The 25,574-nt window shown below is 34.9% G+C and overlaps 1 protein-coding gene across 2 annotated transcripts in view; it reads left to right on the plus strand.

Moving 5' to 3' along the window:
- Positions 1 to 1,805: 1,805 nt before the first annotated feature.
- Positions 1,806 to 25,574, plus strand: part of LOC127858374 (receptor-type tyrosine-protein phosphatase kappa-like) — a 29,664-nt gene continuing 5,895 nt past the window's right edge. The window contains exons 1-12 of one of the 2 annotated variants that reach the window (XM_052395464.1): positions 1,806 to 2,044; positions 2,268 to 2,402; positions 19,912 to 20,040; positions 20,405 to 20,533; positions 21,566 to 21,700; positions 22,009 to 22,138; positions 22,320 to 22,357; positions 22,478 to 22,707; positions 22,996 to 23,077; positions 23,604 to 23,680; positions 25,102 to 25,138; positions 25,428 to 25,525. In XM_052395464.1, coding sequence (XP_052251424.1) covers positions 2,381 to 2,402; positions 19,912 to 20,040; positions 20,405 to 20,533; positions 21,566 to 21,700; positions 22,009 to 22,138; positions 22,320 to 22,357; positions 22,478 to 22,707; positions 22,996 to 23,077; positions 23,604 to 23,680; positions 25,102 to 25,138; positions 25,428 to 25,525 — 1,107 coding nt within the window. In that variant the 5' untranslated portion in view covers positions 1,806 to 2,044; positions 2,268 to 2,380. Of the gene's footprint in view, positions 2,045 to 2,267; positions 2,403 to 19,649; positions 19,785 to 19,911; positions 20,041 to 20,404; positions 20,534 to 21,565; positions 21,701 to 22,008; positions 22,139 to 22,319; positions 22,358 to 22,477; positions 22,708 to 22,995; positions 23,078 to 23,603; positions 23,681 to 25,101; positions 25,139 to 25,427; positions 25,526 to 25,574 lie in introns of both variants that reach the window. The other variant, XM_052395465.1, reaches the window with a different exon arrangement.

Below are 25,574 nucleotides of genomic sequence, written 5' to 3' on the forward strand. Positions count from 1 at the left end.
GGTAAATTCAAGTCACATATTTCAATCTAGGCCATGTAAAACTCAAAGTGTCAAAGACAAATGAAAGATGCATTCATTAATTATTGTCCCATTGTTTACTACTGCTTTGAGTTTTTATATAATATAACTGATGACCATCATTGTGAGAGAAAATTCACATTATCTAAGTATATCAGGTTGAGCAGTTTTTTAGATAACAAAGTTGGCTTGTTTTAAATGTCACTTCTGGGGGATCAAACCGCAGCACAACCCTCTGCAATCAAAGACGACACTCTACCAATAGGCTTTTAGGAAGATATGTGAAAATTTTCGATCCCTCGTCAGAGCAACCAAACCGAAAATTTAATCAGTTATTGCAAACTCGGTATTATTGAGTCAGTTCATGAGATATTATGGAAGATGCAACATCTCTCACGCCCCCGGGCATCGCCTTAAGCAGTATTCACTTCTCAGTACGAAAGTGCTGGAGTCATTGATCCCGAGGGACCAGAAAAAAACCACTTGATTAATGTTTGAAATAAAATCATTTGATAAATGTCACAACTAAATTATTGAGCCAGCTAACAAGGAAAGGACAGTCTAATCAGTATCAATTTAAACTATTTGTTATTGTCAGAAAACCGCTTTTAAGCAAACAACTTTCAAGCGACTGCAGGCTGATCTAGATCCAAACTGGCCACACTCACCTAAATGTCTTTTTTACTGTGACACAGTTCATTTGACTTTAAAATGATATCAAATACTAAAATAGTAAGAAGAAATAATACAAACCAGTAATTTGAACAAAGTAAAGACTTTGTAATCAATGTTTTCAGGACAGCTTGGTGTCGAAGTTGGTGATATGCAAATCCCATGTGATATGTCAATGTTGCTGTGGCCAGCTGTCAAGCTTTCAGATCCAAAATTAAGTTCTGCATTCACATCGAATATATCCTTCGAATTCAATCCATTGTTGACATAAGCGGAGATTTAGTTAATAAATAACTCATATATCCTAAATGACAGTTTCTAAATAGCCAAAAAAGCCGATGTACGCTGTAAGAAAGTTTTGAAACGAAATTTAACATTCTCTCATGGACGCGGCCATTGTTGTCGACACGAACGACAACTCTGCTGGAGAATGTGGGTCGCACTAAAACGCGGACCAATCTGAGGACGATATAGATTATAAATCATAATCTAAATCGTCCGCAGACTGGTCCGCTTTTCAGTATTTGCCGGAGATGTTATCAATGCTAATTAGCGAAGTATGCCGATTAGAAAAACTGCGCTATCTCAATCGGACTGGCTCGGTCTTTAACATAGCTTGCTATTGTGAAGAATTTTTTCATGGTATGTTAACCTTGACTCGCTGCTGAAAGCAGCATCGTCAAAAATGAGAAGAAATGCACATTGATTCATTCGTTTTGATTAATTGTTAACTTCAATTAGTATGGAAGAGGTGGGCGTGTATTCATGTTTCATTGTCCGTCCACTCCCCCGTCCGTTCAAAGAATCTTGGTGTCGATCGTGAATCGAAATAGATAATATAATGATGCAGTTTATATGAATATTCATGGCCATGTGTACTCGTGCAGTTGTTGTGCAGGTCTATTCCAAAATCAGTAATTGTGTTGTCATTTCCGGACTCGCGTTGCGCGAAAATCAAATAGAGTAAATGCTCGATTGTTTAAAATCATGTTCAAATTTATTAGCATGGGGATTCATGTACCACTATAAAAGTGTGCCTTAGTTTAGTTTAAGACAGGAAAAATATCAAATTGTGTGTGTATCTCATGTCATGTCATGCTATGACATACGTTTGGATACTTGTTTTGTTCCGAATAAAATTCAGTGACAATAATCATAACTGCATTAAATATACTGTCCAGACGTTTGCACCACGACATAACAATAAGTGCCTTTATCACAACAGAGTGCAACGACAACAGATATGGACATCAATGTCGGGAAACATGCAGTTTGAATTGTGCAAATGTATGTAACAAAGTAAATGGAACATGTTCCTGTAAAGCAGGCTGGCAGGGGTCGCTTTGTACTGAAGGTACACAATACACAAGCTTGCTTTATTGTCGTTCATAAGTGTTTAAAAAAATAAATGAAAACAAATCAGATCTTTTTTCTAAATATAAGTTACAAAACAGTCTTCCGCTTGACCTAAGATTAGAAAATGCATACACGTATATTGATTAAATTTTATTGCTCCATATACTTAGCTCAAATGCCCACATTAATAAATCCATTATTTGCTAACTATCAATTTATAGAATGTACTAACGGTAAGTTTGGATCGGGATGTCAATATGACTGCGGCCAGTGCAAGGGATCAGCCTGTAACAAGATTGATGGCCATTGTCCGGAAGGATGTAAACCTGGTTGGATGGGAAGTAACTGTACACAAGGTTCGTCATAGTGATTATCAGTTTGTTATTGGTTATATCTTTTTGGAAATCGGAAATCATAATATTATCATTTTTATTTTTGCATTGTCAGATTACACCAAAGCGTTGTATTTTTCATGTACACAGAATGCAATGATACACATAACGGTCAGAACTGCAGCGATAGGTGCAGCGTACATTGTCCGTCCACTCCCCCGTCCGTTAAAAGAATCTTGGTGTCGATCGTGAATCGAAATAGATAATATAATAATGCAGTTTATATGAATATTCATTGGCATGTGTACTCGTGCAGTTGTTGTGCAGGTCTATTCCAAAATCAGTAATTGTGTTGTCATTTCCGGACTCGCGTTGCGCGAAAATCAAATAGAGTAAATGCTCGAATGTTTAAAATCATGTTCAAATTTATTAGCATGGGGATTCATGTACCACTATAAAAGTGTGCCTTAGTTTAGTTTAAGACAGGAAAAATATCAAATTGTGTGTGTATCTCATGTCATTTCATGCTGTGACATACGTTTGGATACTTGTTTTGTTCCGAATAAAATTCAGTGACAATAATCACAACTGCATTAAATATACTGTCCAGACCTAAGATTAGAAAATGCATACACGTATGCGTCACATCCGGTCAATGGTGGAAGTTCGATTTCAAACCGATGAAGAAAATTTAATTAAATTCTGCGTCAAAAGAGTATATCGGTAAGGTTAAAAGTGTCGATTAGGTCATGGCAACAGGGGACAGCAGCGACCTGGCGTGGGATGCGCGATTCAGATCCATAGACGCGGAGAAAACAACTTTCGCAGTACCAACGCAAAACCGGTTTGTTATACCCAGTGGGCGGGGAAATGGACAGGAAGATCGTGACTACAAACGGAAAAAAGTATGTAGCGATGGGAGCACGGGAGATGAGCGCGATTGCGAAACACAAACCCAACGCTTTGTTAACCTTACTACCGACGAAAAACTATTGTGTTTATCCGAAGCAATTAATCGGAACTTCGAAAAAATTGACAACACTCAATCTATAAATAATGTCGCAAAATTAGAACTTCGATGGTAGCAATCAAAGTTAAACCTTGCGCAAATTATCTCAACTAAATTTTAATTTAGTCAAGAACCTGTGGTCTTATTTACGGATGCTGCCACCAGTCCATTTGGACAAATTTCCATGTTACTTGTTCACTAGCCGAGCTAGTAGAAATTAAATAAGTCATTTGTTTCTACCACTACAGTTTATTTACATTATATACACGTATTATTTTAGCATTTTCCAACAAAAGTCAAACATTTGACATTTAACTCACATACAAAATATTTTAAGTTTAGATACATCCCAACAACTCCTGAAAAACATCCAAAAGCCTTCCTTTTTTTCCTCTTTTTAATATAACTTCAGGTTTATATACTTAAACCCCTACCCGAACTTTCAGGTTAACCTGAATCCTCGGTTAACCTGAATCCTCGGTTAACCTGATAAACAGGTCTGTCACAATTCTTAAACTTTAAGGGTACCTGAAATTGTACTTAATCATGGACCTGACCATTCAATACCGAAGTGTCAGATACCCATTGATAAACAATTATCCCCCATCGATAAGCAATTATCAAGAACTAATCTGATAATGAGAGTTGTAGGTTAACCTGAGTTTACATACATGTTTTATGTAGTAAAATATTGATACGAGTATTAATGAATAATACCTCAAAAAGTGAAGAAAATCATTATTGCTATAAAACATTTTAGATGCAAAATAGTAAAAGAATCACTAATAAAAATCAAATGTATGATTTTTAAAAACTGCAACACTACTCCCCCCTCAGCTTGACACCCCCTGGTGTCAAATCAGCGGAAAAAAAAAAATATTATTAAAAATCCAAATAAATCAATGACATTCCCCTCTAATTTAAAGAGGGAAAAAAACAATAAGATAATGAAGACAGCCTCAATATATATATATGAAATACTGATTTTTTTTTCAAAAATTGAAAAATGAATACATGAGATTTATATACAAAGTACATATTTATACTATCATCATTTTTGAAAACGGTTCTAAAACATAAGAAATCATATATTTACAAATTAATGCAAATAACAGTTGTGTGCTTAATGTCTCTTTTCACATACAACATATTAAAAGATTATTGTAGTTAGAATCACAATTTTATCATAATTGGTGAATGAATCAGAAAAGCATTTATTGTTTATTTGAATGAAATTAAATCCAGTCACAAAAGTAAATCCAATTCGCAGTGAATATTAAGTCCAGTCACACATTGAATGAAAAAAAAAATGATGTACATTATTTACAAATAAACACACACACACACAAATGAATCCAAATTAAACAAATTAAATTGTTTATCATTGGCACGTCGCGTCGCTCTACCCGGACATCACGGTGGGAATTCGTCCATCATGCCTACCCACTCATGGTCAACAATGTGGCCTGACCATGATGGACCCTCCAGGGGCGACTTACCCGCGACTGCCTCGTCTGGGCGGCAGATGCGGACCTGATACACAGGCGAAATTGAATCATTTTTTAAAAGTTTTCATGGTGGTTTCTGCCATGTTTATTAGAAAGTTCTTTAAGGTTTCGTCTTCTTTTTTTGAGTTTAGATATGTGTTAAAAAGTTCTTGTTGATATTGGAGTGTTTTTGTCATTGCGTCCAGAATTTCATCATTTCTGTCCTTAATCAATGTTTCTAATTTATTCGTAGTGTCCGTAATGGTCTTTTCTAATTTTTGTATTTTTGCGCAACAGCAACCCTCCACTTTTTCAGCTTGCAGAGGTGTATTGGCACGCCTACGTAAGTTTGGCGGGGCTGGAACACTAGTACACGTAGACAGACTAGTGGATTGGCTGGATAAAAGGTATGGCGATGCCGTGAGTTGACCTCCAGTGTTCCACGTCATGTATGGTAATGCGGATGTATACAATCCAGCGTTATACGGCGAAGTACCTGTAGTAATGGATGTGTCATTTTCTGAGCATATGCTTTCCAGCAAGTTATTTTCATGATGAGAATCGACGTTCTCTGGCGATGGCGATGGCGATATCGGCGTTAGTTCAACTTGAACCTTTACCTTCCGTTTATCTTCTGTGATAGTAGAAGTTAGATTTCCTTGATGGTGTTCCATGTTAAGCTTATCCTCTATGCTCGAAACTATGTCTATACACTCAAAGTTTGTTTCACTGGGAGAATTAATTAAATATTTTATTTCTTTTTCAGTAAATTGTGCACTGTTTATTCCAAAATGTTTATTGTGTTGTTCATTAAAGTAATTCTGTCTTTTAATTTTTATGTCAATACTGGCAGCTACTGCTTGTCTGTTATGTCTTTCAGAAAATGAATGTTGAAGAAGTTTCAGTTTTGTTTCAAATTTTACTTCACAAGTAACACAGCAATAAAATCCAAAGAAATACGGTAAATAAATCAAATAGTGTTTCCTCAACTTTGGTACTGTTCTGAATAATTTTTTTACAATTTTTACATTGTTCCATTTCAATAAATCCGACATTATTTTTGTTTTAATTCACAATTTTGTTAAGAAGTTTCTGATAAAGTATACGTATGAGTGCTGTTAGTTAACTGAAGAATGAAAGTCTAATCTTATTCCTTGAATATATACACAAGAGTAAACCTGAAGGTCCATAAAAATATTAGTCATGGTTAATCTTTTATGCATTCCGTTTCTTGACATCAGAAGGAGTCATGGTACCTTAGCAGTAACCTTTATTCTAGGTTAACCTGATTCCTCGGGTACCTTATGTAATAGCTTAATCCAAGCATTTTTTAATGCACTGTTACAGTGGATAGTAATTGAATCTTTCTGGAGAATCAATGAACCACCTTTGCCATTAGTGTCATTTCTTCAAGCCCTATAAAATTCTGTCTGTTTTCGATTTCTCACGCCTCTTCTAACAGAACTTTTAGTATCATCTTCTACCCGTGACTGAGTAGTCTTTGGTGTATTGCACGTGTTATTGCTCTGTTGTTTACAGCTACCTAATTGTTGTTTGATAGGTGATACTGTTCCTTGACCTAATTTCATTTTCATCACATATGCCCAGTCTGGTATTATATTACTGTTATATGGCTTCAGTCTATCATGATGCACAATTTTTGGTTTCTGCACATTTGACCTAATCTCGAATAATAAGTCCCCAAATTTTCTAGTTATCACTAAGGGCCCTTGCCATATTATTGGTTCTAGTTTCTTTGATCGCCCCACTGTTTTAGATTTATCTAAACAGTACACTAAGTCTCCAACTTTATAAGAATTTGTATTTAATCTTGAGTCATAATCCCGTTTTTGTCTTTTAATTGTTGATTTAGTGAATTGTCTTGCTAAAGAATAGCTATTTTCTAGTTTAGCTTTTAAACTTTCCACATATTCAGATTCTTTTTCACAATTATGTGATTTCGGGAAACATCCGTATTGAAGTTGAATTGGCAAAGTTACCTCCCTTCCGAACATCAGATAATTTGGACTATAACCTGTTGAACTATGAACACTAGAACGATATGCCGATGTCACAAGAGCTAAGTCTTCGTCCCAGTTTGTTTGATTGTCATCAATATATGTCGTAATCATGTCATATAGGCACTGATTAAACCTTTCAGACATCCCATTTCCAGAAGGATGGTATGAACTAGTTCTTGTTTGATTTATTTCAAGGAGCCTACACATTTCCCTAAATAATTTCGATTGATAATTAGATCCTTGGTCACTGTGAATATCCAAACTAACTCCATATCTACTGAAATATTCATACACAATTTTTCGTGCAACAGTCTCTGCTGTTTGATTTTGAATAGCATAACACTCCACAAATCGTGTAAATTGATCCATCACTACGAGAATAAATCTATTGTTCTGCTGTGTAACAGGAAGTGGACCAATTATATCCGTGCACACTCTGTCTAAAGGAAACGAGACTGAATATTCCTGCAGTCCGTGTCGACCTGGTTTCGTTGGTCTCTTTCTCGCTGCACAAACTGTACAATTGCGAATAAAATCCCTGATATCATCTTTCATTCTGTACCAATAAAAGGATGACTTCACTTTAAAAACTGTCTTATCTATTCCAAGATGAGCTGATAACTTCAAACTGTGACATGATTTCAAAACATCCTTCTTTAGTAATGAAGGTATCACTAACTGTTCTCTTACTGTCTTATCCTTATATGGGTGTTTTCGAAATAATACACCATTCCTTAAGTGTAATATGTCCCAATTTAGCTATAAATTACGCACTACCGGTGATTCACCAGCAATAACATCCCTGGTTGGTTTAACACCTTTTTCCAACCAGATGATAATGTAACCCACGTCTGGGTCATTCCTTTGTAATTTCGCGATACTTTCCGGAGAATGGTCAACTAAGAGCGAGGATTTGAACTGGTCACTGACATTGAGGGTAGTATCAACGTCGTTAGATTTCAAATCAAATGGTTCCTCTTCCACCCCTTTCGGAGATACTCCATGTTCACTTCCCTGTTCCCGGTTTCGAATCCTGAGACGCAAAACACTACCAGTAACTTTGTGTAGTGCACTTTTTGCATTACTGATTATTATGGCTAAAAACACAACCAATATATTCCAATAGTAGAGAAATGATCGCACAGCATGAAAACTTGTACTTCCATTATTTATCCTGGAAGCGGAAATGTTCCTGGTAAATAAAGGTATCACATCATCTACTTTTGCAAATTCTGACCACTCATTATGACGCTTTAAGCAGATTTTGCAGCCTTTACACGGTAAATTCTCCAGTATGGAATTTGCGTCATAACAGTCACACTCCTTTGGATCACACGGTATTCTAGATAAGCTATCACAATTCACGTGTTTGGTACCCTTCCGGTGTTCAATTTTAAAATTGAATTGTGCCATAATCTCTATCCATCTCGCCATTTGATCTGTGGGAGATTTGAATGACATAATCCATCGTAACGAAGAATGATCTGTCCTCACTAAGAACTCGCGTCCCAGTAAGTAATGTCTATATTTGTGCATGAAGGTAACCATTCCTAGCAATTCCCGACGAGTAACACAGTATGATCTCTGCGCCTTTGTAAGAGATTTGCTGGCGAAGAATACAGGTTTCTCTATTTCACATCCTGCTTTGTCACAATACTGCATCTGGGACAAGCAACCACCAACTCCAGTATCACTCGCATCAACATCCAAAATAAACATTCCTTCATCCTTTGGATAAACTAAGATGTTTCCACTTACAAATGCAGACTTTAAATCTTCAAATGACGCCTGTTGCTCCGAATCCCAATGAAATTTCTGACCGGCCCTCATCAGTCCATTCAATGGTGCAGCTCTAGTAGAAAATGACCTGATAAATCTTCTATAATACGAACAAAATTGAACAAAACTTCTAACTTCAGTTAAGTTCTTTGGCACCGGCCAACTTTTAATACATTCAATTTTATCATCATTTGGTTTAACTCCTTCCTTGCAAACTGTAAATCCAAGAAATTTAACAGAGGTTTGAAACAGTTCACATTTCTCAGGTTTCAGTTTTAATCCAGCGTTCATTAAACGTTGAAACATTTCACGCAAACGTTGTAACTGTTCTGTGAAATCTTTTCCAAAAGTAATAAGGTCATCTAAATATATTAATAAAGACTTCCATTGAATGCCACGGAATATTAATTCCATACAACGCTGAAATGTCGCAGGCGAATTTGACAGTCCCATAGGTAATGTCACATATTCGAAAAGTCCATTTCTACTAGTACAGAACGCTGTCTTGGCTCTGTCTTTTTCCTCTACCTCTATTTGCCAAAATCCTGAAGCAAGATCACAAGTACTAAAATAGACAGCTTCATCCAAACTGTCCAAACACTGGTCAATTTTGGGTAGCGGGTATGAATCTTTGACTGTAATGTTATTTAAAAGTCTATAGTCAATACAAGCACGAGTACCGCCTCCCCGCTTTTTGACAAAACACATTGGGAAAGACCAAGGGCTATTACTCTCCCGTATAACTCCTGCTTCAAGTTGTTGCTGAATAATCTTTTCTTCTTCGCCTTCAAATGCCTTGGGTACCCGCCGTGGGGGTACTTTAATTGGTCTATGATTTCCAACATTTATGGTATGTTTTACAACACTGGTACGCCCTAAATCACTAGGACCAATTGAAAATATAGGTTTAAATTCATCCAATAGATTCACAAGTAAAATCCTTTGATTATCAGAAAGTTCTGCGCTTGAACGTTTGTACAAATCTTGTAAAGGTTTGCACAACTTGGAAAGAACTTTCTCTATGTCAGAACTATCACTGCACGGTTGGTTTAATCCATGTGAAAGATTGTCACTTTCAACTTGAGAGTTTTCTAAATCACTTTCTTGTAAATCCTCGGCATAACCAAGAGTAGAACCTTCCTTAATGGTGACACTTTCTGGTGATGTATTAATTATCCTAATCGGTATTGAATCACCATTGTTCACATTTTCGGCATTGAAGACAGTATTTCCAATTAAAAGTCCCTCACCAATACCTCTATTTGGTAGTGAATTTTTCATAAATTGACCAAATTTTGTATTAAATACACCACCATTTGATTTAATTCCTGGGATTAAACACTCTGATTCTGCTGGTAAAACAATATCTTTGTTGCAGGTGATCCTGACTGCTCTAAGAGGTACATTTTCAATAACAGTGTCATATTTCTTGCCATTTAATTTCAGGCCATTCTTGTTTAAGTTATAATTGAAATTATGCAAGAAATCAAGTCCCAGTAGTCCATCTTCTCTTATATTTGCCACAAAGACGTTCCACTGAAACACATCTTTACCTATTTGAATGTCAACACAAGCAACACCTTCTATACTTAAAAGTCCATTATCCGCAACTTCAAGCCTTATCGATGAATCCACGGGTTGTAATTCCGGCCTTAAATTGTCAGCAATTTTATTGAAAAGTGCTGTAGAAATTATTGTTGCACAGGCACCTGTGTCAATAACAAAATGACAAGTAATATCACTGAGTAATGTTTTCAGCAAAATTGATGTACCTAAATTAATCCCTCTGCATTTCACAATTTTATATTTTTGTCTCTCGCTAGATTGGACCAATACAGGGCCGTTTGTACCAGTCCTTCCTAGTTTAACTTTTTGCTTCCAAAGTTCCCGCCATTATTCCGTCTGCAATCGCGAGAAATATGGCCATTGAAGCCACATTTATAACAAACAATATCTTGCGGGGTTCTAGCAAACTCCTTGCGAGGTTGCTGAGAAGCAGCCGGTTTAAGTTGTGACGCCAACTGATCGATCTTTTTGCCTAGACCGGTTTTAATGTCACGTCCAAAAGCCTGCAACCGACCCTCGGTCACAAATTCTTCAAGTGCATTCTTTGGTTTGGGTGTTTCAACAGCACGTATTTTTACTCCACCTTTGACCTCTTCCTTGAGACTGTTGTAGGTCTCAAGTATTGTTCTTGCCTCATCAATATTTTGGGGGTCTTTCATCCCAATAAAAAGGGTTGCCTGCTGGTCCTGCAATCCTTTAATAAAATGCCTCACATTGATGGTTTCTCTGGTTACCCCCGTCAGCAGTTGGGTAACCCTTTATCACAAGCCTTCGAATGTCCGACACATATTCAGCCAATTTTTCCTTTGGCTGATATTTTCTATTTTCAAGCTCGGCCAAGTACGATGAACTGGTCCTATGTTCCTTGAAGCGGGTTTCCAAAGCACTCATGAGCTTTGAATATGTTTCCAGTGATTCTGCTGACGTCTGGTTGAAAGCAAAATCCGCAGCTTCGCCACGAAGGCTGCTTTGTAGGCGGAAGTGACATTCCTGGTCATCCCAACCGCACGACACTGCAAGAGCCTTAAACGGCTTGGCAAAACTCTCCCAGGAAATTTTACCATCATACAAAATCTGCCTGGGCATAGGAATATCCGGGTTCTTTTTAAAAACCCTTTGGTCTTGAAAACTTGAAATATCTCTATACAGTTCATTTGCACGTGTAACATGTACATTTCTTAATTCGGCTTCCCGCTCCATATGCAACTGGGTAATTTGTTCCTGATATCTTTGTGATAAACAATTCCTTTCTTGCACTGCCTGGCTAACACTTTTCTCCCTTTCTTCTTCACTGATTACTAGTTTGCGTCTAAGTTCACTGATTTGATTTCGTAATTCACTTTCAAGAGGTGAATCTTCTTCCTCATCCACACCGACCACTGGATGACCCTCCTGGTTCTCAATGCCTTGCGATTTTTTAGGCGGCATTTTTGTTTTAAATTTATTTATTTTTTTTTTAAATCAACACTGTAACACTGCGCACGAATGTATAAGAGATAATCCAGTTAATTATAGCAAAGCAAATGCTATAAACCCTAGAGCCACTTTACAGATTTGTACACTGTCTTCAATTTAGCCATCCGATCTTCACTAATAGGTGTAAAATAATAATAAACAAACTCATTGAAAACACTATCTGAATAACTTGGGATTGATTTGCCTCTTCTAACTAAAATTGTATTTGGAGGCGGATGTCTTTTGTATATTTCAGCAAAAGATGTAACTTTCCTTTCAGGAGGAGGACACCTCTTGTAAATTTTAGCAAAAGTCACTTTCGCTTTGTTATTATCCATTGTTAATAGTGATATTTAACAAAATTTAATCGGATTTTGATTGTCCCACACGACCCTTGGGTGTTACTTTCATGAGAGCATCTTTAAGTTGACTAATTTCCCTTTCTAGGTCTGTAATTTTATCATTTCTTTTTATAATTATGGCACGTACAACATTTGTAAATTCATCCAATTCTTCCCGAAGATGATCGCACAAGTTTCGAAATTCAAGGCCAATCTGACGGAACGAAGCTTCTTGTTCAGTAAGTTGTTCCATTAATTTTCTGAATTCTAACACAAACGCACGTGTTAAAGTACATATCCCACCGCTTGGCACCAGTGTCGCAAAATTAGAACTTCGATGGTAGCAATCAAAGTTAAACCTTGCGCAAATTATCTCAACTAAATTTTAATTTAGTCAAGAACCTGTGGTCTTATTTACGGATGCTGCCACCAGTCCATTTGGACAAATTTCCATGTTACTTGTTCACTAGCCGAGCTAGTAGAAATTAAATAAGTCATTTGTTTCTACCACTACAGTTTATTTACATTATATACACGTATTATTTTAGCATTTTCCAACAAAAGTCAAACATTTGACATTTAACTCACATACAAAATATTTTAAGTTTAGATACATCCCAACAACTCCTGAAAAACATCCAAAAGCCTTCCTTTTTTTCCTCTTTTTAATATAACTTCAGGTTTATATACTTAAACCCCTACCCGAACTTTCAGGTTAACCTGAATCCTCGGTTAACCTGAATCCTCGGTTAACCTGATAAACAGGTCTGTCACAATTCTTAAACTTTAAGGGTACCTGAAATTGTACTTAATCATGGACCTGACCATTCAATACCGAAGTGTCAGATACCCATTGATAAACAATTATCCCCCATCGATAAGCAATTATCAAGAACTAATCTGATAATGAGAGTTGTAGGTTAACCTGAGTTTACATACATGTTTTATGTAGTAAAATATTGATACGAGTATTAATGAATAATACCTCAAAAAGTGAAGAAAATCATTATTGCTATAAAACATTTTAGATGCAAAATAGTAAAAGAATCACTAATAAAAATCAAATGTATGATTTTTAAAAACTGCAACACTAACCAGTGCTTAGAGCAAGTCAAACAAGTAATCAGTCGTGTAGAACGAAATGAACAAAACATAGATATCCATACTCGAAAACTACAGATGCTATCATATAAATCAATAGACCTGGAAGCCCGAAGCAGAAGAAATAATTTGATTTTCTGGGGAATTTCAGAAAACATGCAACATACCACCTGTAGGGCCCTTATTCAAACATTTGTACAGAACGAACTATATATTGACCCCAGTGAAATGTGCATAGAAAGAGCACACCGTCTTGGTAGTACCAGAAACACACCAGTGAAATACAGAAATGACCCCAAACGCCCAATTATTGTGCGATTTCGTGACTTTTATGACACAGAAACAATCCTAGAACATGCATACCAACTTAGGGGAACCAATTTTCGAATCGACAGAGATTACCCTATAGAAATAGTAGAAGCCAGGAAACACCTAAACCAAATGGACGAAACGAAGACAGCCCGTGTAAACCGAGACAAAATTCAAATAAAATATCCAGCGAAACTATCCATAAACGGACGACCCATAAAAGACATGTTCCCAGAGTGGTACGAACTCCTTCGAGAAAGTAGGACAACGGGTTTCGAAAAGTTTAACAACACAAGCACCCTAAACTGCCCACCCCCACAAAATGCTCAAACAGAACTCACTACTTCAGCGACATATAAACATCACCAAAGTCCGGGCAGAGAACAAAACGCACAGACCACACCAACAATCACAAACAATAAAAACTTAGAAACGGAAGTTTTTCACGAAACGCAGTCGGAGACAACTATGAGCCACGCCCACTCGACAGACAAACCACAAAATCGAGAGCAATCGCACGAATTGGCAGCCGAACCACCGCATATGGAACAAACACCAGAGAATTGGTACAAACAACCGAAAGCAACAACACAACATATACGCACGGCATCGGCATCTAGAGGACGAACGACCACAAAATCCAAAAACGTTAATGCACTCTCAAATGTCCTCAATAACACTATAAAAAACAAAACTACACAAGGACCGCCGACGCCACGTGCAACGCAAAAAAACCGCTCCGCTTCTATAAATAGAAACACGGGGAAACCCAAATACAATACACCACCCAAAGATGTAAACAATTCGATTCCAATAAACACACCAAATGCTGGGACAAACCAGGAACACCCACGCACAGCACAATAGGAAATACAGGAGAAAAATGGACTCGATTTCTGCCTTTGGAATATTCAAGGATTAATTGGAAGAAGATTTGACAAATTAAACAACAGTGAAGAAGTGCAATCATTATTTTTGAATAAAGACATAATTTTGTTAACAGAGACTTGGTTGAACAAACTCCACAATTGCACAGTGGACGGCTTTTCACATTTTATACTGAACAGAACTAACAAGCATAAAAATGCAAAAAGAGACAGTGGTGGACTTATTATATATGTTAGAAATAATCTAAAACAAAATGTAGAATTGCTTAAATATAAAAATGATAGAATAATTTGGTTAAAAATAGATAAGTCTGTTTTCAATTCTGAAAATGATGTATTTGTATGTCTTTTATACAATGTACCAACTGGCAGTGCGAGAGAAGTGTATGATGATGAAAACATTTATGATTCATTAATACAAGATATTGTAGAATTTAATGCTATATATGAAAACAAAACTAGCTTTATTATTACAGGTGATTTTAATTCCAGAACTGGGAATCGCAATGACTTTGTAAATGATGAATACCTGCATAACTTAAATATGATGCCTGATGATTACAGTATAGATGTATTCTTGCCGCGAAACAGTCAAGACAAAATTGTAAACGAAAATGGCAAATTGTTAATTGACTTCTGTAAACAAACAGGCCTCCGTATCATGAATGGTCGTGTATGTGAAGACTCGCACTTAGGTCGGTACACATGTATAAAGAACGCTGGTTGCAGTGTTGTTGACTATGTACTATGTATGCCAGAAATGATGCCAAAGTTCACACAATTCTCAATATCAGATCCAAGCATAGAATCAGATCACTGCAAAATAGAATTTTCCATTAAAACTGAACACAGAAACCCGGAATTAAATATAAACAACGAAAATGAACCAAGAAACTTACCGCAAATAGATCATACTTTTATATGGGATGAAAATAAAAGATTATTTTTTATCAATAACCTTGAATCTGAAGAAATAACACATGAATTACACAATCTAACCTCAAATATAGACACAATTACCCAATCTTCAGAAATTGATAATAATCTTGAAACATTTTGCAACTTATTAAACAAAACTTGCTCACCATTAAAAAAACACATCAAAAACAGAAATAAACAGACAAAAACACAGAATAGTTGGTTTGACAATGAATGTAAACAAAAACAGACAGATTTTTACGAAACCCTCAATAATTACAGATCTGATAATAGTGACGAAAAACAGGAAAAATATGGTACAAGTCAGGTCACAATACAAATCACTCGTAAGATCAAAAAAGTTCAAACACGATAGAAAAAATACAGAAAAACTAATTAATGCTAGAATGAACAACGCAAAGGACTACTGGAAACTATTAAAAAGCTTATGTACAAATAACACATCTACAAACATAACACACGATACCTTTGCTAGATATTTTAAAGCAGTAAACTGTCCAGACTCAACATTCTACCAAGCAGATGAAGACACCCTACATTTTAATGAAAGATATGTTAAAGGGGAATTCAATATTATGTTTGAAGAACTAAACATTGAAATAAGCAATGATGAAATACTTAAAGCATGTAAAGAGTTGAAAAATAATAGATCAGGAGGACCAGACTACTTCATAAACGAAATTTTCAAATACGGCATAAATAATCTTCTTAACTATTTAAGTAAATTATTTAATAAGATCTTCAATTTAAACTACTTCCCACAAAAATGGTCAAACGGTTTCATAATACCACTGCATAAAAAAGGAGACATAAACAATCCAGAGAATTATAGAGGAATTACACTACTAAGCACACTCGGAAAACTATTCACAAGAATCCTCAATAATAGACTTAATGCATGGGCCGAAAAAGTGTTTACGTAGAAGCACAAGCCGGTTTCCAATCAAACATGTGTACTACTGATAATATTTTTATTCTTCACGCGGTCATACAACAAATGTTAAATAACAACAAGAAATTATTTGTCTGTTTTGTCGATTACACAAAGGTGTTCGACTTACTAGTAAGAGAAAATATATGGCACAAACTTATCAAACTAGGCATCAGAGGTAAAATGTTAGACATCATCACATCGCTTTACTCAAATGTTAAATCATGCATTAAATTTAATAACTGCTTAAGTGAAAGCTTTATATGCAACCTCGGGGTCCGCCAAGGAGACTGTTTGTCACCGTTTCTATTTGCAATGTATATAAACGACCTTGAAGAGACATTGATATTAAAAGGCCACAACGGAATAAGTATCCACATGCTCAAACTATTCTTACTCTTATATGCTGATGATATAACAATAATGTCAGAAAATGAACAAGACCTTCAGCATGGATTAGACATTTTATATCAATATTGTAATCAATGGAAATTGACGCTGAATGTTCAGAAAACAAAAGTTTTAATATTCAAGAAAGGAGGAAGAAACACAAGGGGACAACATTTTCTATACGGCAACCAAGAACTTGAAATTGTCACAAATTTTCAATATTTGGGAATAACATTTTCCTCAAAAGGATCCTTCAACCTAACATTCGATAAACTTGCAGGACAGGGCCTAAAAGCAATATTTAAACTAAGATCATATTTATATAAATTCACTGATATCTCAATTGAACACTCGTTATCGCTATTCGATAAACTAATAACACCAATTCTGAATTATGCAAGTGAGGTTTGGGGTTTCAATAACAGTAAAAGATTAGAGACGATACACTTAAAATTTTGCAAACAGCTTTTAGGAGTTAAGTTACAAACACAAAATAACTTTATATACAGCGAACTTGGGCGATTTCCTCTAAAATGCAGCATTGTAGCTAATATTATTCGATACTGGTTCAAAATCTTAAAATGCCCAGAGACCAAACTAATCAAAATCACATATAAAATGATGTTGATAGAACTAGAAGCTAACCCAAACAAACCATCTTGGGTGAAATCACTAAAAGAATGTCTAGAACAATTAGGCTTTTTTCATGTATGGCTAAATCAGGGTGTTGAAAACGAAGACTTATTCATGTCATCTCTAAAACAAAGAGCACAAGATATTTTCTTGCAAAACTTAAACAATGAACTCCACATGTCCTCAAGAGCATCAACTTATATACTTTTCCACAACTTTGGCTACAAAAACTATCTCAACAGTTTAAATATAAAAAATACCGACAAGCTTTCACACGTCTCAGGACATCATCACACAGACTCGCTGTAGAAACAGGAAGGTGGCACAAACCAAACAAAATACCAAGAAACGAACGAAAATGCCTATCTTGCAATACACTAGAAGATGAATTCCACTTTTTATTAGAATGCCCACTTTACAAGGAAATAAGAAAATTACACATTAAAAAATACTATTGGAAACATCCAAACATAATTAAATTTTCAGAACTAATGTCCGCAAACAACAATGGTATACTAAAAAACCTAGGAATATATATACATAAATCACTGGTGTTAAGAGAAAATATATACTCACAGAATTAGTTATTAATCACCTATTACATAAAATAAATATAATTATACTCACAACCATGCGAGCCTGGCAAACCAGTCAATATGTGAAATGGCAATCCAGCTTTTCTATGTTTTCACAGCCCCTTATTACAGCAACGATGAAAACACACACCACTATTTTTTAACCAAATTAGTAGAAAAACAATTTGTGTCAAGAAACAGTAGTGGTACCTGAAATTGAAAAAGACAAAAATACACTGATATTACAAAAAGATACAACATAAAACACAATTATGTTTATTAGGTGTATTGCAAACATAAGAATCAAATAAACATCAATAGTAAACATCATATTTTATTAACATGTAAGCCAGTATATGTATATTGCTCATTTTTATGTAGGTGTACATGTATGTATCTAAGTTTATAACAGTTGTCCATCATATACCACGCTATTTTATTCTATGTTGTTACTAAAACTTACAAAATGTGCATAATCTGTAAGGTTTTCTTATTGGTGAACGCAAATACAATGCATTTGTTTACCACATATCAAATAACAATCGATAAATGTGTGCTCTAATTGTCTAAATGTGTAACTTTTAAATCTTCAAAAATTGTTAGCATGATGAATTGGCCATCACATATCAAGCCACTCAATTGTATCATTAGTATATACATATAGCTCCATCATGTGTAGTAACCTAATTCCCCGAATTAGATTACTTGAATAACATGAGTCATGAGACATGAGCAGACCTAAGTTGGTCAATTTTACACATGCGTCTCAACCTAACGTTTTGATTTCGGGTTAGGTTGTCAAGCTTGTAAAACTGTACCACACTTACAACGTTGACTTACCATGATAAAATCCATTTAACTGTATCCACGACGGTAGTTAATCCGATTATTTCCAGACACATTTGATGATTTCTCCAATTATAAATCGATTGTGTAACGGAAGCACGAGTTGATATATCGGATATTAATATCGTTATGAGCTTGAACATGAAAGGCTACACAACACCAACATCAATCGCAAAATACACATGCACCAATTACATCACCAACGTTGTAAAAATACTATATGATACTTTGTGTATATATATATATATGTATATGTATGTGTATATATATATATACATATATATATATATAAGCGTGTGTGTATGTGTGTGTAAATAACAAATGTTATTTTGTAAACTGTTAAACATGTATGTAAATATATATGTAAATAACTTTTACTGATAAATGCACCTGATATGTACATGTACCTGAAATCGAACACTATAGCATGCCTACGTGAGTTTTTCTATATTTTTGGCTCTCTAACAAGGAATATACAATCTAACCCCCCCCCCCCCCCAAAAAAAAAAGGCTACCTAGATTTAATATCCATTTTTGGTTAACTCAACTTTGTGTGTCAAATATATACTAAATATACCGTTCATATTTAAATTTACACTTCTTAATACATAAACTCTAGTTACATTTCATTAGACTAGAACTTACATTTTTCTCCGAAATGACCCAATAACCCTGGTCTAAGACAAATACACGCTATATTTTTTTTTCCCTTCCATTGCTTCCAAACGTTTATTTATTTATTTATCTTTTTATTGCATCTTCACAATCAAAATGTATCTATATCTCCCCATATATATATGCAGATATCTAACATGATGCAACATATCTCACCATTAACCGGTTGTATATTTCTTTGTCATGTGTTGCATGCGGAATGATGGGCATATTGTATTTTTTCCTGAATAAACATCTATCATATATTGATTAAATTTTATTGCTCCATATACTTAGCTCAAATGCCCACATTAATAAATCCATTATTTGCTAACTATCAATTTATAGAATGTACTAACGGTAAGTTTGGATCGGGATGTCAATATGACTGCGGCCAGTGCAAGGGATCAGCCTGTAACAAGATTGATGGCCATTGTCCGGAAGGATGTAAACCTGGTTGGATGGGAAGTAACTGTACACAAGGTTCGTCATAGTGATTATCAGTTTGTTATTGGTTATATCTTTTTGGAAATCGGAAATCATAATATTATCATTTTTTATTTTTGTATTGTCAGATTACACCAAAGCGTTGTATTTTTCATGTACACAGAATGCAATGATACACATTATGGTCAGAACTGCAGCGATAGGTGCAGCGTACATTGTGAGAGTGTGTGCAGTAAAGTAGATGGAACGTGTTCATGTAAACCGGGCTGGAAAGGGTCACTCTGCACAGAGGGTGAGACTTCTATTGAATTTCAAAAGCTGTTCTTAATTCATAACTAATGAGCGTTTTGTTATTAGTTAATGCTATACCGGTTATGTATATGTAATTGCGTGCAATAATTTATGTTACCCAAATATCGCTACATAAAATACGTCAAAGATCCAACACATAGACACTTTTTATTGATGATTAATATTAATGAGTTATATCATTAAACAAAAATTTTCCGTCACAAATCAATTAGATCTGATGCATGATTGTTTTCTTTCAAGTTTTTTTGAGCAAATAGTTTTCCGTCGCGAAGAATGTTTTATCGCCTGGAAATAACATATTTGTTTAGCAACTCATATCTTACAAATGTATTTCATTGCCAAAGAGTGCGATGACTACACTTATGGACAGAACTGCAATCAGCCGTGTAGTGGTAATTGCGAGGATATATGCAACAAAGTAGACGGAACTTGTCACTGTAGAGCGGGCTGGTACGAGGCGCGTTGTACGGATGGTGAGATATATTACGAAATTGTTATTGTTGAGGTACTATTATACACAATAACTGCTAATGACATTATTTAGAACCGGTTATTATCCTAAAACGAACCCCAAGCTGTTGAGTTTTGTATTAATGCACATGTGAATTGTTTTTAAGGTAATCGTCTTTGAATCAAGTATTAACTCAGACGTTGATTGACATATGTATCAATACTTGATCTATGAACATGTTATAGAAATGAAGTCAACTTGATATCCAACCGAATGCAAAATTCTAGTTTAATAACCAATTACCTTTTTTTAAATGTATAAACCGAAATCAGTCAGTAAACACAAGAACGCGACTATTTATTATTAAATAATATTGACTTGTTTTTCACGTAAATGCCGAATTTGATTGGAAAATTCGCCTATGTGACACGTTTTCTTTTACCCGATGAACCGAATACGAATTCAAATTAATACGTTAATATTTATGACCGTACTATTTCCAAATGATGTTAATGTTTTGCGCTAAAGTTCTTCATTGTATTTCATTTATCGATAGCAAATGACGTCAAAATTTGACGCGAGCGTCAATGATTATAACGCTTTTCACTGATAATTTCCGAAATTAAAACGTTGATTCATAACGCCAGCGGGTGGAAAACCGTTGCGACCTTTAGGGTTTTAAATTGTTTTTCAAATTGTAAAGTAATGTAATTATTAAAATGAAATGGTATTGTACTGTATGTCATCGGTGTATGAACTAAAGCGCTAATTGCATATTAGGATTCTTTTTATAGAGAAGTTCATACGACATACAATGCCCACATATGACATTCATAAGGCAGTGATTTTTATCGTGCGTGTGCAAGTATGTAATCGAATTTAGATTTGTATGACAAATTAGTCGCGCAATCGCTATGCGAGCATAAATCGTCCGTTTACTTGAGTTTGTCGTACGAAACCCGCTTGAATATGTGCCTATCTTTCAAATGTCTGCCGTAAAGCATATCGAGCAAAGTACAATTACTAGAAAACATACATTATTATTGATTTCCAGCATGTATCGAGGGCTTCTACGGTGACAAATGCTCAGCAAGATGTGGTCAATGTAGCAACAAGTGTCACCACGTTAATGGAACCTGCTTGGATGGGTGTAGACAGGGATTTTCTGGCGACCAGTGTCTTTTACAACGTAAGCATAACATATGCAACTTATAATATAACTTACAAGAAATAACTAAAGTCGGTGTTAGCTAGCTAATTAAAACTGTAAATGGTATAAAATGTATAAATATTGAACATCTGCATTCATTAATTCCATAAAAAGTTGCCCCTGTGCGCAATATATTCCATATTAACTCAATGAATTCAAAGTATCGTTGATGCACACAACTGTACAGCTTTACATTGTTAACAGCCCGAATGTTAATCCCATTAGAACCTACATACGTTTAGCAATAAAGTTCCAGTGATCAAATGGGGATTTGTTATTTTTTGTAGTGCCTCAGTCTGAACCTTTGGTCATCGGCCCGGTAGTAGGCGGTTGTGTTGGGGGTGTTGTGGTCATCGCAGTAGTTATCATCGCAGTATTGATCGCCATCAGGAGGAGGCGTTCAAAACCATTAAAAAGGTTACTTTGAGGTTACTATTAAATATGTCATATGGTATGTATCAACATTTGATAGATTTCACATAGTATAGAGAAAACATATAAAAATTAAAGAAAATAATGTAGAATACAATATTACTATGACGCTCACTGAAGGATGTATTTACAAGCAGTCTTTAGGAATGTCAAATTTTCGTTTCAGACAACAGTTCGACAACATTCAGGCTGATATAGAGAATGGTAAAGTTACTAGTAAATTACCTTTTACTTTTGTTAACAAACAATTAAAAGTTGATTTGTTTTTATCCAACAAATGCTTCATTTGAATTATTTGTCTGTAATTTTTGTCTTAAATTCTAGAGATCAACCAAAGACCAAATACGTCTAAGACCGAACCGTTGGAAGTCCAAACTAGATCAAACGCAGTGTATGCAAACGCGGCATTCTCAGAAGACGGCCTCTACTATAACAGCGAACCCATACCACGAGATTCTAAGTGCACTGGATTAAGGCTTATTGCTGTCGAAGAACTTCAAACATTTGTAAAAGACAACTACATGAAAAAAGACCTTTTCCAACAAGAATTTGATGTAAGTATATCATGTTTCTGTTGAGCTTTTATAATCGATTTTTTTAGTTTTGATGTTGTGATAATATTATAATGAATACAAACCGTTGACGGAAATGTTTGTATTCCGAATTTTTGAACAATAAATATCTGTACTGGGATATACAATCGGTTCGCTGCAGATAAAATGACTCTGTCGTATTTTTTTCTAAATAATATATTATTTGTTTAAATGTTGTCGTTTTATTTGAAGATCGTTTACCAATCAGTCGTTTGAAATAAATAAATAAATATTTTTTTTATTGAACAGAAAATGCCAAGTGGACTTCAACACCCGACTATTGTGGCATCAGGAGCAATTGGCAAAAATAGATACAAAGATATGTATGCATGTAAGTAACACATATGGCACGTTAATTCTGTAAAATCGGACATATTTCTTATGTCTGTTTATATTTCTAATATAAAAGTGATTAATAGCTTTAATTTCTTCATGTTTGTTTAACTATAATAATAATAATAATACTCAAAATAATAATATAATAATAATACTACTACTACTAATACTACTACTACTACTACTACTACTACTACTACTAATAATAATAATAATAATAATAAAAATAAATAATAATAATAATAATAATAATAATAATAATAATAATAATAATAAAAAAAATAAAAATAATAATAATAATAATAATAATAATAATAATAATAATAATATTAACAATACTAATAATTATTATTTTCTTCATATTTTCCTTTTCTTCTTATTTTCTTCTTCTCTTTTCTTCATCTTCTTCTTCATCTTCTTCTTCTTCATCTTCTTCTTCTTCTTCTTCGTATTATCATTATTATCATGATAATTATCAAAAAGCTTTTAAGACATAAACTAAAGCTTCTTGTTTCTTGCAGACGACCATTCTCGAGTGATCCTTAGAAAAATTGCCGACGAGCCATATTCCGACTACATCAACGCCTGCCACGTTGATGTACGTGTGCCATTTATGCTTCTAAATGGAGAAAACATACATAATGAATAATGAATTTTAAATGATTTCATAATTTATAACGTATATCCTTAATAAACTTTAAAATTGAAACTTGCTTATTTGATGAAACGCCTATTTATATAATTATATTCAATGGCGTTGTACAAAACATATATATGTACATAAAATTGATAAAAAATAAGCGGTATTGATAATATTATGCAGCATTAATTGAAGGATTAATGATCTTAAAATGTGTGATATAAATAATAATGCTGTAAGAAACTTAAGCAATAAAACAATACCGGCTACACTATTAAAACACAGTAAAAGTACAATATTATGTAATAAATTGATATAACTAGAGTTAAGACAATAATTATAATGATAATATGAGCAAATATTTGGCAACATGTTTTTCATTTACTAAAAGGATACGTAAAATACTAGTATGGTATTATCACAAAACATAATAAATTCCAGTTGCTAGAAATAAACCCACACTTTAAAACCCAATTTAAGATCGGTTAAAAGCGTTGACTGGGGTTAAATTCAGTACAAGTCATCATTCTGACAACAAGCATTTTGAGACGTAAATCATGGTGACTTAGTACATTTTAATTATTTTCGGAAGAATGTTTTAAGGATTTTTTGAATGTTAAGTCGAAAAGGGGTCATACGTCGCATGCGTTAGCATTTGTACCATATTATAATAACGTGCCATTTCCCCGTCATACCGGACTGGAGTTCTTAATGTGTTCTTAAGTAGAACCATGACGCGGTTAGATCACCATGAACGCCTTACACTCGTAGTGAGAACGCTGGAAGAATGCGTTAAAAAACCAAGAACGGAAAGATTGCGGCAGGCTAGAACGCCGTAGAATCGCTCTGATGACGCCATAAACATGGAAGCCTAGCACTTTGGTCGCGGTGGAACTGTAGACAGTTGTTCATGGATGTCCAGAGACTCAGTGGCCTCCCTATTGCGTTCCCATTATGTAAATGGCATTTATACGACTCTCTTTCTTGCTTGGCCGTAGTGCAGTCGCATTGCAAACTCCAAGATCGAAGAAGAATCTTAGAGGTCACTCAAAACCCTAGTTTTGACGCGGAGACATCGCCGATGATCAGCGCATCAATGGCGTGATATCCAGTATAAATGCACAGAACGCTGTGAGAAAGCCGCGTTCGCTTAACCCCCCCCCCCCCCCCCCCCCGAAAAAAACACAAAACAAAACAAAAACAAAAACATAACAACAACCACAACACATCGGCGTTCTAACCACGATTGTTATTTCCTAAAAACTGACCTTTAGCTCATAGTAAGAACACCAGTTTGGTATGATTGAGGCCTTATTAATTTAAATGCTTAATGCTCTTATGTCCTATAAATAAAATAAAAGTTTAATTATTCTTTTAAGGGTTTCACAGAAGAGAAAAAGTACATCGCTTCTCAAGGTAAAGCCCTTATATTTTATACACATTGGTGTAAACGCAATTAATTTTTCTCATCAATGGATATTTTAAATAATATATTCGCAATACATATGCAAACAAATATGAGTACAAATGACCTTCAGATAAATAACATGGAGCGTTTTGCTAGTCTTTTTTGTTAGGCAAACGAGCCTTTACTAAACAGGAGAATAAAAATAAGTGAAGCACCTAATATCTCATAAGTTGCATTTGTTCGGATGATGTGTCTAACCTTAACCAAACATATCCAGATAACTTTGTATACATTCAGGTCCTGTCAATCCTATGGTAGGCGACTTCTGGAGAATGGTTTGGGAACAGGATGTCCATATAATTGTGATGGTTACAAATCTTGTCGAAGAAGGAAAGGTGCGTTTATATGTGCCTATTGTTCCGTGTAGATATCTGATACATATAA

The sequence above is a fragment of the Dreissena polymorpha genome, chromosome 14 (assembly GCF_020536995.1).
Source record: "Dreissena polymorpha isolate Duluth1 chromosome 14, UMN_Dpol_1.0, whole genome shotgun sequence".
Lineage (NCBI taxonomy): Eukaryota > Metazoa > Mollusca > Bivalvia > Myida > Dreissenidae > Dreissena > Dreissena polymorpha.